The sequence below is a fragment of the Mandrillus leucophaeus genome, unplaced genomic scaffold (genome assembly GCF_000951045.1).
Source record: "Mandrillus leucophaeus isolate KB7577 unplaced genomic scaffold, Mleu.le_1.0 Scaffold1081, whole genome shotgun sequence".
NCBI lineage: Eukaryota > Metazoa > Chordata > Mammalia > Primates > Cercopithecidae > Mandrillus > Mandrillus leucophaeus.
The window spans coordinates 469,043-482,271 of NW_012098999.1; the positions used below are offsets into that span (position 1 = coordinate 469,043).

General features: G+C 35.6%; 1 protein-coding gene across 2 annotated transcripts in view; it reads left to right on the top strand.

Moving 5' to 3' along the window:
* Positions 1–13,229, top strand: part of LOC105544577 (dachshund homolog 2) — a 311,959-nt gene that overhangs the window by 116,211 nt on the left and 182,519 nt on the right. For both annotated transcript variants that reach the window (XM_011987135.1, XM_011987142.1), the window contains exon 2: positions 5,476–5,607. In XM_011987135.1, the coding sequence (XP_011842525.1) occupies positions 5,493–5,607 (115 nt within the window). In that variant the 5' untranslated portion in view covers positions 5,476–5,492. The remainder of the gene's footprint in view (positions 1–5,475; positions 5,608–13,229) is intronic.

Genomic DNA, 13,229 nt, shown 5'->3' on the forward strand with positions numbered 1-13,229 from the left:
AATGGTGGACTGGATAAAAAAAATGTGGTACATATACCCTATGGAATATTATGCAGCCATAAAAAAGAACAAGATTATGCCTTTTTGGGGAACATGGAAGAAACTGGAGGCTATCATCCTTAACAAACTGAGGCAGGAACAGAAAACCAAATACTGCATGTTTTCACTTATAAGTGAGAGCTAAATGATAGGAACTTATGAATACAAAGAAGGGAACAACAGACACTGGGGTCTACTTTAGGGGAGAGGATGGTGGAGAATATTAGCAAAAAATAAATAAATAAATAAATAACTATTGGGTACTGTGATTAATATCTGGGTGGTGTAATAATATGTACAACAAACCCCCGTGACATATGTTTATCTATGTAACAGACCTTCTCATGTACCCCCAAACCTGAAATAAAAATTTTAAAAACAAAGAAAATATGGTACACACATACACCACGGGAGACTATTTAGCTGTAAGAAAGAATGACATGTCTTTTGCAGCAACGTGGGTGGAACTGAAGGCCGTTAAGTGCAACAACTCAGAAATGAAAATTCAAACACTGAATATTCTCACTTACAAGTGGGAGCTAAATGACAAGTATACATGGTCACAGAGTGTAAAGTAATAGTCATTGGAGATTCAGAAGGGTGCGAGGGCAGGTAGGGGGTGAGGGTTGAGAAATTACTTAATGGGTACAATGCAAACTGTTCGGATGACTGTTACACTAAAAATTCAGAGTTCACCAATACACAATATATCCATAAAACTGCACTGGTACCCCTTAAATGTATACTTTTATTTAAAAAATGGAGTTAAATATAAGACCTGACATGACAAAACTGATAGAAGAAAACATAGGGATAAAATTTCTTGACATTGGTCTTGGCAATGATTTCTTGGATATGACACCAAAAGCATGGGTAACACAAACAAATACGAAGTGGTACTACATCAAACTAAAAAGCTTCTACACAGCAAAGAAAGCAGTCAACAGAGTGAAAGGGCAACCTATGGAATGGGATAATACATTTTCAAATCATGTATATAACAAAGGATTAGTATGCAAAATATATAAGGATATCCTGCAACTCAATAATGAAAAATAAACACTAAAAGTCCAGACCTTATCTCTATGCAATATATGGATGTATGAAACTGACACTTGTACATCCTAAATATCTTTAAATAAATAAATAAATAGGCAACGGAGCTGAAAATTTTTTTTTTATTGAAAGAAGACACACAAATCACCAACAAGTTTATGAAAAAACATGTTCAACATCACTAATCATCAGGGAAATGCAAATCAAAATCATAATGAGATGTCACCTCACACTTGTTAATAGGACTATCATTTTTTAAAAATATAAGAAATGTTGGTGAAAATGTGGATCAAGAGGACATTTGCACAATATTGGTGAGAATGTAAACAGTTTAGCCAATATGGAAAACAGTATTTTGGTTTCTTAAATAATTAAAAATAGAATTATCATACCATCAAACCATCCCACTTCTGAATATATATAAGAGGTAAAATCAGAATCTCAAAGAAATATCTGCACTCCTATGTTCATTGCTGCTTTATTAACAATAGCCAATATATGAAAAAACCTAAATGACCAACAATGGATGAATGGATTCAAAAAACCTGGTATTTATATATTATATACAATGGAATATTATTCAGCTTTTAAAAAGAATGAAATCTTGCCATTTGTGACAACATGAATAAACCTGGAGGATGATATGCTAAATGAAATAAGCCAGAAAGATGGATATACACCATGACACCACTTATATGATTAATCTAAAATAGTCAATCTCATGGAAGCAGAGATTAGAATGGTGGTTGCCATGCACTGGGGAGAGGAGGAAACAGGATGCTATTAGCTGAGATGAGCAAAGTTTCGGATGTACAAGATGAATAAGTCCTAGAGATCTACTGTACAGCATAGTGTCTATAGTTAACAACACTGTACTGTACACTTAAAACTTTGCTAAGAGGGTAGGTCTTATTTTATGTGTTTTTATCACACAAACAACAACAATAATAAAGTAGACAGGCAGAAACTTATGGAGGTTTATGGTATAGACTATGGTGATGGTCTCATGGATATATATGTATGTCCAATCTCATCAAGTTTATGCATTACATATATTTACAGCTTTTTTTATCTGAATCATACCTCAGTAAAGTAGTTTTTAAAAAAGAAAATAACAAATCAAATAACTTAATAAATATGTTTAAATTATAAAAAGAAGAGTATAGAGTACCATAAGGGCTATACATTATGACTTGGTCAATAATTACAGTAACTAGACATTGAGGCAATAATGAAATTAAGTGAACAAGAATAGAAGGCACTGAGTTTACAGAAGTAAATGCTCAGTTATCAGTAAGAGCAAAATGGGAATGTTTTCTCAGTAAAATTGAATCTCTGCCTTTCCCAACCAATTTCAATAATTTAATATATGTAATCTGAACATAATATAAATGTGTTATTTTCAGATTCAGTGACTGAAAAGGACAACTTTTATACTTCTAGGTATCTTCTAGGTATATGTGTGGGTTTTTACCTATATTGTAGCACTTTCACTTTTAAAGGCATCTTTTCATTTTCATTTAACTTACTATTTTCCAGTTGTCTGGTGCAAGTTGAAATTTCGATTCCCAAGTAAAATCTAACTAAGTAACTCCCAAATCAGCTTTATGTATTGCCCTTTTTACGAATTATTCCAGACCTGCATTTTGAGAACTTGTGGCCAGGTGATAAAGTGCTATTTTAAATCTATCAGTGTTACACTGAGAAGCTTCCTGAGGATAAGAATTTAATTGAACAGTTGAATAAAAGGCCAAATTGCTATGAAAAATTCATATGAACCAAAACATCTTTTCCACTACTTTTCTATCCTTAACTGTGGTATTATCTGAAGACACAGATATTCAGGTGCTGCACTGAAGACTAAACAAATAGGATGTAAGAGTTTCATAAGCTTAAAGTCACTGCAAATATGGTATAAATTATGGTGATGGTCTCATGGGTACATACTTAACTCCAAGATCATGAAGTTGTATACATTATATATGTACAGATTTTTGTATCTCAATCGTACCTCTACTAACTAGTTTTCAAAAAATAAAATAAAAAGTCAAATAATTTTTTTTCTGGACCATGAGGCAATACAAAATATATGTTATATAGGCTATACCTCTAAACTTTGAATCAAGTATAAGGAGCTATATAAAAGACAAAACAAAAATTGATGACCGTATGTGGTAAGGGGATCTTATCCTTTAGAGACTTTTTTTTTTTAATCATGTGTGAGCTACTTTAGGACTTTAACAAATACATCTAGGTTCCATCAGGAAACTTGGACTTCTCCCTATCTTCACCTAAATAACTGACCTATAATGGTTCAATCTGAGACCCAGTTTCCTCATCTGCAAACTGAAGAATTAAACTAGTTCCTAATTTTTTGTATGAATTAAAAATACGTGGGGAGTCTTGCTAATTAATTATCTTAATATCATCATATGAGACAAACATTTTACCATGAATTTTCTTTATCTGTGAGAGGGTTTAGATATTTGTATACCTTTAGTTTTCAGAGTTAGGAAGCATATATTGTTCACTGGAATCCATTATTTACCCTACAAATAATAAAATACCTATTAATTCACTAATTACCATAGCCAGGATTCAGTTCTGGGGAGCCAATGTAAATTCTGGAAACTTATTGATACAGTTTTGATTATGAGGCACTCAGTCATGGTAGTCCTAAGCAGGGTCCATTTGTTTAAATCATTGCCATCATATTTTCTGTCTAGACATACCCTTTGGGAGCTGAATGGGTTATTTGGGGGATTGGAATTTTATAAAGCTAAATCAGATGTGGCAACAAAATCTCTTGGACCGTCAAGATAATGCACAAATGTATATCATCAGTTTAGATACTAAGGAAATTTCCCTTCAGATTTTTTCTTTGCCATGATTTAGAGACAATCTAATGTAATGAAAAGTTTGCTTCATTGCGAGTTTTCTATGCATCATGGGAATACAGAATGGCAAAACAGAACCTTAGTTATTCTACCAAACACACAGATGGTTTAGCCTGTATTTACCTCCCCTCACATGTTTGATAAAGCTTCACCTTATCTCTTAGAATCAGAATCTTCTAATGACAGTTATGGTTTTTTGTTGTTGTTGTTGTTTGTTGTTGTTTTTTGAACAACCAATATTTGCCTTCTTTTCCTTGAATCACATTTTTATGGTAGGATGAATTTTACTCAATTCTGAAATAATGCTTCAAAATCTACCAGATTTTTCTTTTTTCGTTTTGGCCCATGGTAGCAGTGTACCAGTAGATGATGATGATGATTTTTTTTTTTTTTTTTTTTTTTTTGGCCCATGGTAGCAGTGTACCAGTAGATGATTAGGGACATTATCTAAATATAATTAAGTTGAATTCACTAGACTTTTTGGAGGACATCGTTGGAGTATGTATTGTTCCGGTACTTTTAGTACTTGTTTCCTTATATATGGTTGTGTTGTTGTCTGATATAGACTTCCTAGGAGAAATAATTTCAAACTTACATATTCACTTTTTAATCCATGGCCATTCCCCCACACCCCACTTATTTATACCATTATGCTGAGAGCTTTATTTTAATACCTGACTTTTATTAATACAAAAGATTATAACTATACTACAGATGCTGGCTATATAGGTGGCATGCCATGTTTTCATTCATTTGGTTCCTCAGTGTGTAAGTATGAGGCAGACAAAAAGGTAGAAAGAATACCTGAAGTCTTTTCCTTCTTCTCCCCCTCCCCACTAAGCTGATCCTCACAGGTGAGGCAGCCTATCCTTTATAAAAGTGCCAGCAAGGATATGCACTAGAAAAGTGTTCCTTTAGATATGCACTAATGAGGATATACACTAAAAGGTGTTTCTTTTAGAATTTCGGAGTGCTCCCACTGACAATGCTGGTTTAGATGGAATTTACTACATAGTGAGTTCTGTCCAAAATAACCATCCAAAACTCTTAGCAGACAAAAGAATACATTAGCAAGAGTCTTGGAATGTTTTAAACAATTTGCATTTTACTATCTTTGTTTTATTTGTGTTTCAAATTGGGGATCAGATATATGTTGAATGTATATTTTTTTAAATTTATAAACTATTCATTGTAGCGTGAAGGAATTATAAGAGTTGAAAGATACATTGTTAAAAATATTAACAAATTCAAGTTACTTTTGGTTTGTGCTATGCATCATAGCTCTGTAAAATAAACTTATCCAGCTTTCAATTACATTAAGAAATCATCCCCATTTTACAAAGGATCATCCATAGCACAAACCTCAGTATCATGCAATATTTTCATGTGAAAAACCTGCACTTGTACCCCTAAATCTAAAATAAAAGTTGAAATTGTTAATATAAATAAATAAGTAAATGGAATGGAATAATTCTGATTTTAGGTATAACAGCTGCAGCAATGGCTGAGGCGATGAAACTGCAGAAGATGAAGCTTATGGCTATGAACACTCTTCAGGGAAATGGAGGCCAAAATGGGACTGAATCAGAGCCTGATGATCTTAATTCTAACACAGGTGAGTGTCTTCTGGAATCCCAGACAGGTGACTCTTACTGTTTTATTGTGGGGCAGGAGAGAGGCGGGATGAGGATGGAGGAGAGAATGATATGTCTACTTTGGTTATAAAGATACTCAAGAGGGATGCTTAGCCCTATTGCTAGCATTTGTACACTGACATTAGAAAACAGTTACAAGTCTTAATCTCGTTTTGGAAACATTTAGTTATCTTCACTGTTTTGCTGTGGTGGAATTGAATTATAATTCCTATAGTGCTAGCCATTGTGCTCTCTGCCTGACAAAGACTGCTGCACTCCAGCATCACCCCAGGTTTCTTACTCCATCCTATTCTAAACAATTTACCACTGAAAGGCAATGCTGACAGTCCAGGTTGGCTGGGCTGAAGTCTTTTCAGCTGGAGTACCATTTCCTTAGATAAAGGAAAGTGCTGGGTGACTCCAGGCATTATCGACAGGGATTAATGAAAAGAGGTAGAACAGGAAGCAGGCAAAGAAGAAAAGATGGATGAAAGGAAAAGAAAACAGAGGTGACTTGTAGAGTGGAAAGCCCTCTCCTCTCATGTTACTTGTTTCTTTCTTTTACCCCGTGATCATTTTACCTTGGCCTTGATCATAAGACCCCTCAGATCTCTTTTGAAGGTAGGTGGAATTATAACTATCAACACACATGAATGAATGGATGAACAGATGGAAAGATGGATGGATGGATAAGTGGAAGGATGGACACATAAATACAGGAAAGATTTAAGAAGTATCCAATTTTATTTTAGATTTAGGAGTACATGTGCAGGTTTGTTAAATAGGTAAATATTTGATTTGGGGTTTCGGTGTACATACTGATTATTTTGCCACTTAGGTACTAAAGATAGTCCCCAACAGTTTTATTTCTTTTCTGAACTTCTTCCTGCTACCCCCTCCTCCCTCAAATAGGCCCCAGTGCCTGTTGTTCCCTTTTTTTCTGTTCATATGTTCTCATCATTTAGCTCCCACTTGTAAGTGAGAACATGTAGTATTTGATTTTATGTTCCTACATCAGTTTGCTATGGATAATGGCCTCACTCCATCCACGTTCCTGCAAAGGAAATGATCTCATTGTTTTTATTGCTGCATAGTATTCCATGGTGCACATTTACCACATTTTCTTTATCCACTCTCTCATTGATGGACATTCAGGTTGATTCCATGTCTTTGCTATTGTGAAAAGTGCTGCAATGAACATATGTGTGCATATATCTTAATGGTAGAACAATTAATATTCCTTTGGGTGTATAACCAGTAGTGGGATGGTTGGGTCAAATAGTACTTCTGTTTTTAGTTCTTTGAGGAATCACCACACTGCTTTCCCTAATGGTTGAGCTAATTTACCCTTCCATCAGCAGTGTATAAACATTCCCCTTTCGCTACAACCTTGACAGCATCTCTTATTTTTTGACTTTATAGTAATAGCCATTCTGACTGGTGTGAGATGTTGTCTCATTGTGGTTTTGATTTGCATTTCTCTAATAATCAATGGTGTTGGGTTTTTATCATATGCTTCTTGGTCACATGTATATCTTCTTTAAAAAAGTGTCTGTTCATCTACTTTGCCCACATTTGAACAGGGTTGTTTTTTGGTTGCACATTTGTTTAAGTTCCTTGAAAATTATTGATATTAGACCTTTGTCAGATGTATCGACTGCAAATATTTTCTCCCATTCTCTAGGTTGCCTTCTTACTCTGTTGATAGTTTCTTTTGCTGTTCAGAAGCTCTTGACTTTAATTAGGTCCCATTTCTCACGTTTTACTTTTGTCGCAATTGCTTTTGGCATCTTCTTCATGAAATCTTTGCCAGTTCTTATGTCCAAAATGGTATTTCCTAGGTTATCTCTCAAGGTTTTTACAGTTTGAGGTTTTATATTTAGGAATTTAATCCACTTTGAGTTGATTTTTTGTATATGCTGTAAAGAAGAGGTCCAATTTCAGTCTTCTGCATAGAGCTAGCCAGTTATACCAGCACCATTTATTGAACAGGGTGTCCTTTTCCCTTGCTCGTTTTTGTCAGCTTTATTAAAGATCAGATGGTTTCAGGTCTGTGACTTTATTTCTGGGTTAGCTATTCTGTAACATTGGTCTATGTGTTTGTTTTGTACCTGCAGTATGCAGTTTTGTTTACTGTAGCCATGTAATATAATTTGAAGGCAAGTAATGTGATGCCTTCAGCATTGTTCTTTTTGCTTAGGATTGCTTTGGGTATTTGGGATCTATTTTGGTTCCATATGAATTTTAGAATAGTTTTCTCTAGATATGTGAAGAATATTATTGATAGTTTGATAGTAATAGCATTGAATCTGGAAATTGCTTTGGGCAGTATGGCCATTTCAGCAATATTATTTTTCCTATCCAAGAACATGAAATGTTTTTCCATTTGGTAATGAATTGTCTCAGCATTTGCTTGTCTGGAAAGGATCTTATGTCTCCTTCACTTATGAAGCTTAGTTTGGCCGAATATGTATTCTTTTTTTTTTTTTTTGAAACGGAGTCTCACTCTATCGCTCAGCCTGGAGTGCAGTCACTGCAACCTCTGCCTCCTGGGTTCACACCATTGCCTGGAGTGCAGTGGCACGATCTCAGCTCAATACAATCTCTGCCTCCTGGGTTCAAGCAATTCTGCCTGCCTCAGCCTCCCAAGTAGCTAAGATTACAGGTGCCCGCCACCACGCCTGGCTAATTTTTGTATTTTTAGTAGAGAAGGGGTTTCACCTTGTTGGCCAGACTAGTCTCGAACTCCTGATCTCAGGTGATCCACCTGCCTCGGCATCCCAAAGTGCTGGGATTATGGGTGTGAGCTACCGCGCCCAGTCACGGATATGAAGTTCTTGGTTGGAATTTCCTTTCTGTAACAGTGTTGACTATAGGCCCCCAACCTCTTCTGGCTTATAGGGTTTCTGCTGAGAGATTTGCTGTTATTCTGATGGGCTTCCTTATGTAGGTGACCTGTCTTTTTTCTCTAGCTGCCTTTACCATTTTTTCTTACATGTCAGCCTTGTAGAATCTGATGATTATGTGTCTTGGGGAAAATCTTCATGTGAAGTGCTTGTGGGGGTTTACATACTTCCACATTTCTCAGATATTTTGTTTGTTCCTTTTCATTCTTTTTTCTTTTTAAAAAATGATCAAAAGACTGAAATTTTGTTAAAGATGCTATTAGTAGAGGAACATATGGAGGTTCTAGCAATTGTTGCTCGATTGGCTACCAGTGGCAGAGTTGGGTGGTGGTAGCCAAGTTTGGGTCAAAGCAGGACTGATGGGCCAGAAGCTGGAGCTGAGCCCTAGCTGAAAAGCAGTGGTGGAACAATGTTAATGCTCCCCGGCGTTGCAACTGTGGCCTCTATTGGCTCTGTGACACCTGTGCTGGTTTGTCCCAGGGTCCAAGACTTGTGGAGGTCCTCTTGGATTTGGGAGTTGCCCCCACAAAACCTTCAGGTGACTCTTTGCCTCAGTCTAAAAGTGTGGTGGAAGGGTGCGGGGGAGCAGGGTGATTCCCCATTCCCAGTCTTGCACAGGTCCCTGTGGGGAGCAGGAATCTCCCTGGGGGCTCTCACTCACTCAGCCTTTCCATGTTTGAGAGGTTCTCCTAGCCATTTTAACAATATTGATTCTTCCTATTGAAGAACATGAAATGTTTTTCCATTTGGTAATGAATTCCCTCAGCATTTGCTTGTCTGAAAAGGATCTTATTTCTCCTTCGCTTATGAAGCTTAGTTTGGCTGGATATGAAATCCTATTTTTTTTTTTTTTTTTTTTGAGACGGAGTCTCATTCTATCACCCAGGCTAGAGTGCAGTGGCACGATTTTGGCTCACTACAACCTCTGCCTCCTGGGTTCAAGCAATTCTCCCTGCCTCAGCCTCCCAAGTAGCTGAGATTACAGGTGCCCACCACCACACCCAGCTAATTTTTGTACTTTTAGTAGAGAAAGGTTTTCACCATGTTAGCCAGGCTAGGCTCGAACTCCTGACCTCAGGTGATCCACATGCCTCGGCCTCCCAAAGTGCTGGGGTTACAGGTGTGAGCCACCGCACTCAGCCGATATTTTTTAAGATGCTGATATCTAACAGGTTAGTGGCCAGCTTTGTTCCTTTCTGTTCTCTGTTTCTGCCTGCTGCCTTGATGGATCCCTACACGATTTCTCTGTTGATTGGCCTGCACGGCAGTGTTCTCTAGCCCTTTGCTTTCTTCTCCATAAGAGCAGTGCACATGAACTGCTTCTAGTTCAACATCTTGGCCCTGTCCCCCAAATATTTTTAGAAAAAAAAAAAGGCAATTAAAGATGGTTTTAGGATCCAAAGATTTCCAAACTAATTCTGCAATTTAATTCAACATAATGTGATAGGTAAATTGGCAGCAGCTTTACATCTCTTTTTCTAGACTCCTGGAAATTCAAGCATGGTGGGGCTTTATTTTTCAGGAAAGTGGTAAGAGCAATTAAAGAGGAAAATTATTGAATGAAACCAGTATGAGAAAGTCCTCTGACTTTAAGACAGTGTAGATCGCCTCATGTAAAGTTACAATTTTCATGGTGAAATGCAAGATGAGAACTGCACTTCAACCAGTGCTAACAGTGACTTTTTCTACATAGCCTGGATGCAATTTACTGGGGAATCAGTGGAAAATGTGTATTTTATTGGGTTCTTGGAAACTGAAAACAACCCATAGATAAGAAGAAACAACACTAAACAATAATAATAGCAACAGTAAGAATAGTAATTAGTTACTATGTACTAAGTATCTCACATAATAACTCATTTAATTTTTACCTAAATCTTGAGAAAAAGTACTTTTAATACTCCCATTTTATAGATCAGGAAACAGAAGCACAAAGGTTCAGCCTTGCCCATAATCACAAAGCTAGTAAATTGCAGACCTAAGTTTGAGTCTTGTGTCTAGTTAAATCCAAAGTGTTTGCTTTTCCCACGTTATGCTTCCTCTTCAATCTTGGTTTGTAATGAGAATTTGACTTTATCAAAACTGTGGAATTCAAAAAAAATGTTAAAATGAAGATACAGTCAGAAAACTGATTATCAGTTTCCTAATCCTAATGCCAGTTAACTCATACTGGCTTTCAAAACTTAAAGTAACTCAGAAATGACCAATATTCTAAAGGAAGCCTCTTATAATACAATGTTGTTATAAAGCAGTGTTTTCTACCAATAAAAATTAGTGAGAGTTCACACAGTAATTTCTTTCATGTTTGTCTCAGGAATACCAGTTTCTGGAAAAAGATTTTCTACAACGTTTTTAATGTGTCTCCTTTGTAATGAGCTATCATATATGAGAGCTATACTGGTGCCTAATTTTAAACTTGCTAAATAGTTAATAATTTTCCTGTCTAAATATAATCTGGCCTAATTCTGAATATCTCTATCATTGTGATAAAATAAAGTATAGATTTCCATCTGTGTATGAAGTTATACTTGGTGCAATAGAAATTGAGTGACAGAAGTGATTGTCCTTGGCCATGCAGAGATTACAATCTAATTATCCTTATCTTGATGTAATGAAGTGAAGCTGACTTGAAGTATAATAATAATTATTATTATATAGGTTTAAATGAAGTTTCTGAAGCATTTCAAAGTCTGAATAAATGAAATCCCTGCTCTACTGGAAAGTGAAACTACTACAGTTTCCTAAATGATCATTTGTAAATGAAAATTTATTTCAAGCATTTTAGATCCGAAAATTTTTGGTAATCTGGGGACTAGTGTGTCTTGTTGCCCTTTGGGTCACCTATCTCACCATTTAAACTGAGATCAAAGACTGGGCTTGATTTCTCTTTGTTTCCAACTTTTATCTACTTTGGTGCCTTCCAAGAAGCGACAGAAATAGCTAATTCCAACAAGGGAGATCAGGGGTCATAGCATTTATGGTCTGATTACTAGTTATGGGAATGTTCTTTCTCAATGCTTATGGTTCAAGTAGGAGTGGGACATTGACTATTTAATCCAAAGGAAAGCTAGATCTTGGAGAAACATTCAAACTTTGTTCACAAGATAAGTACTAGATCTAATCAGGCCAAAGAAAAGCAGTCAATTTGGTAAATATTCAATTGAGTGGGTTGTGAGGTATTCAGAGGGATAAACATTGAATGTTTCCATCATTTATGTGGTGACATAGAAGTGAGTGTTAGATTATGATAAAATGCAGTTATTTTCAATTTTGTTGTAAGTAATTCCAGTTGTATATTTGAAGTGACTAGCAAATAATAGACATTCCATGAAGGGCAAGTACATAAACGAAATAAGCAGTGCGGCTAGTGACTATTTCTAAACCACTCCATGAGGGATTAGAGTAATTCTTGAATAAGATTCTCAACAAAATTCAATTTTCATATTTATTAAGCTCCACAATGTACAATATTCCAACAGTTATAAAGGCAATATGTTGGTAGTCTGAGGAGAGAAGACAAAAAAAAAAAAATCACTGTATTTCAAATGCTTATGATCTAGGTAGGAGAGGAGATAAAAATGAATCAATATATAAATGACTATACTCTAACATGGAATGTGATAAAAGCAACAAGAAGAACTGTGACAATATAGAGAAAGAAAAAATTACTTCTAAGACAATCAGAAAGAGATTCAATCGTAGGATGTAGAATTTGAATTGTTCTTTGTTGAAGGTGAAATTGAACATCAGGAAAAAAAATTGCATAGCTTTGAATGAAGCATTAAGCAGATTGTCTCATTGTGTTGAGTGCCTCCAGACCAACGGATATATCATCAAGACTTTGTCCAGTGCAGAAGAGACCAAGGAATAAAACTCCCCTCACTTATCTGTACATAATGGCCTCGGTATTGCATAGATCAATCATTAAAATAAAATAAACCTTCAAAAAATAAACACACTGTACTATTCCCCTAGACAGTCATTTTCAAATAGTGATTCTCAGAGACACCAGGACATTTCTAGGAGTTGGGTAAGAGTTGAGGACATGGCTTGAGGAAATTTTATGTTTGATTAGTATAAAGTTTTGATCAATTACATTTTTAGGTTAACTATAAAGCGCCTGTTGTTTACAATCTTATTGATGAAGATCTCTAAAATTAAAATTTAGAGTCCTAAGTGACTTCATATAATTAAATCCCAACCTTTCATACTACAGATGATGCATGAAGCATGAGAAATTGGCCAGTAATCACACAGCTAGGTAGTGAGAGATCTAGCACTGATTCATAGTTCCTTGATCTTTCCATCATAACATTATGCTTCTAATGTTTGAATCAATTTTCTAGTATAGTTTAAGCTACATAATCTAATTTCTTTCTTTTATAATGAATCTCAATCAATAAGCCTAGACATTGAGATGCAGCTGATAAAGGAGATTTTCCTTAATTTGGCTTGACTAATATTTTGTTTACAAAATAGTTACCAGACTTCAGATGAGACCTGACCTGACCTCAAGATCTACTCGGGGAATTACTATTTTGACTACATCTCTGTTAGATTTTCTTTCTTGATATTATCTTTTTTTCTCTTCAATTAAGTAAGGTATAGAAAACAAATGTTTCACTTGAAGTTCTGAAACTGTCCAATTAATCAAGCCATAAAATACATATATATGTATTTTAATATGTAGTAAATAT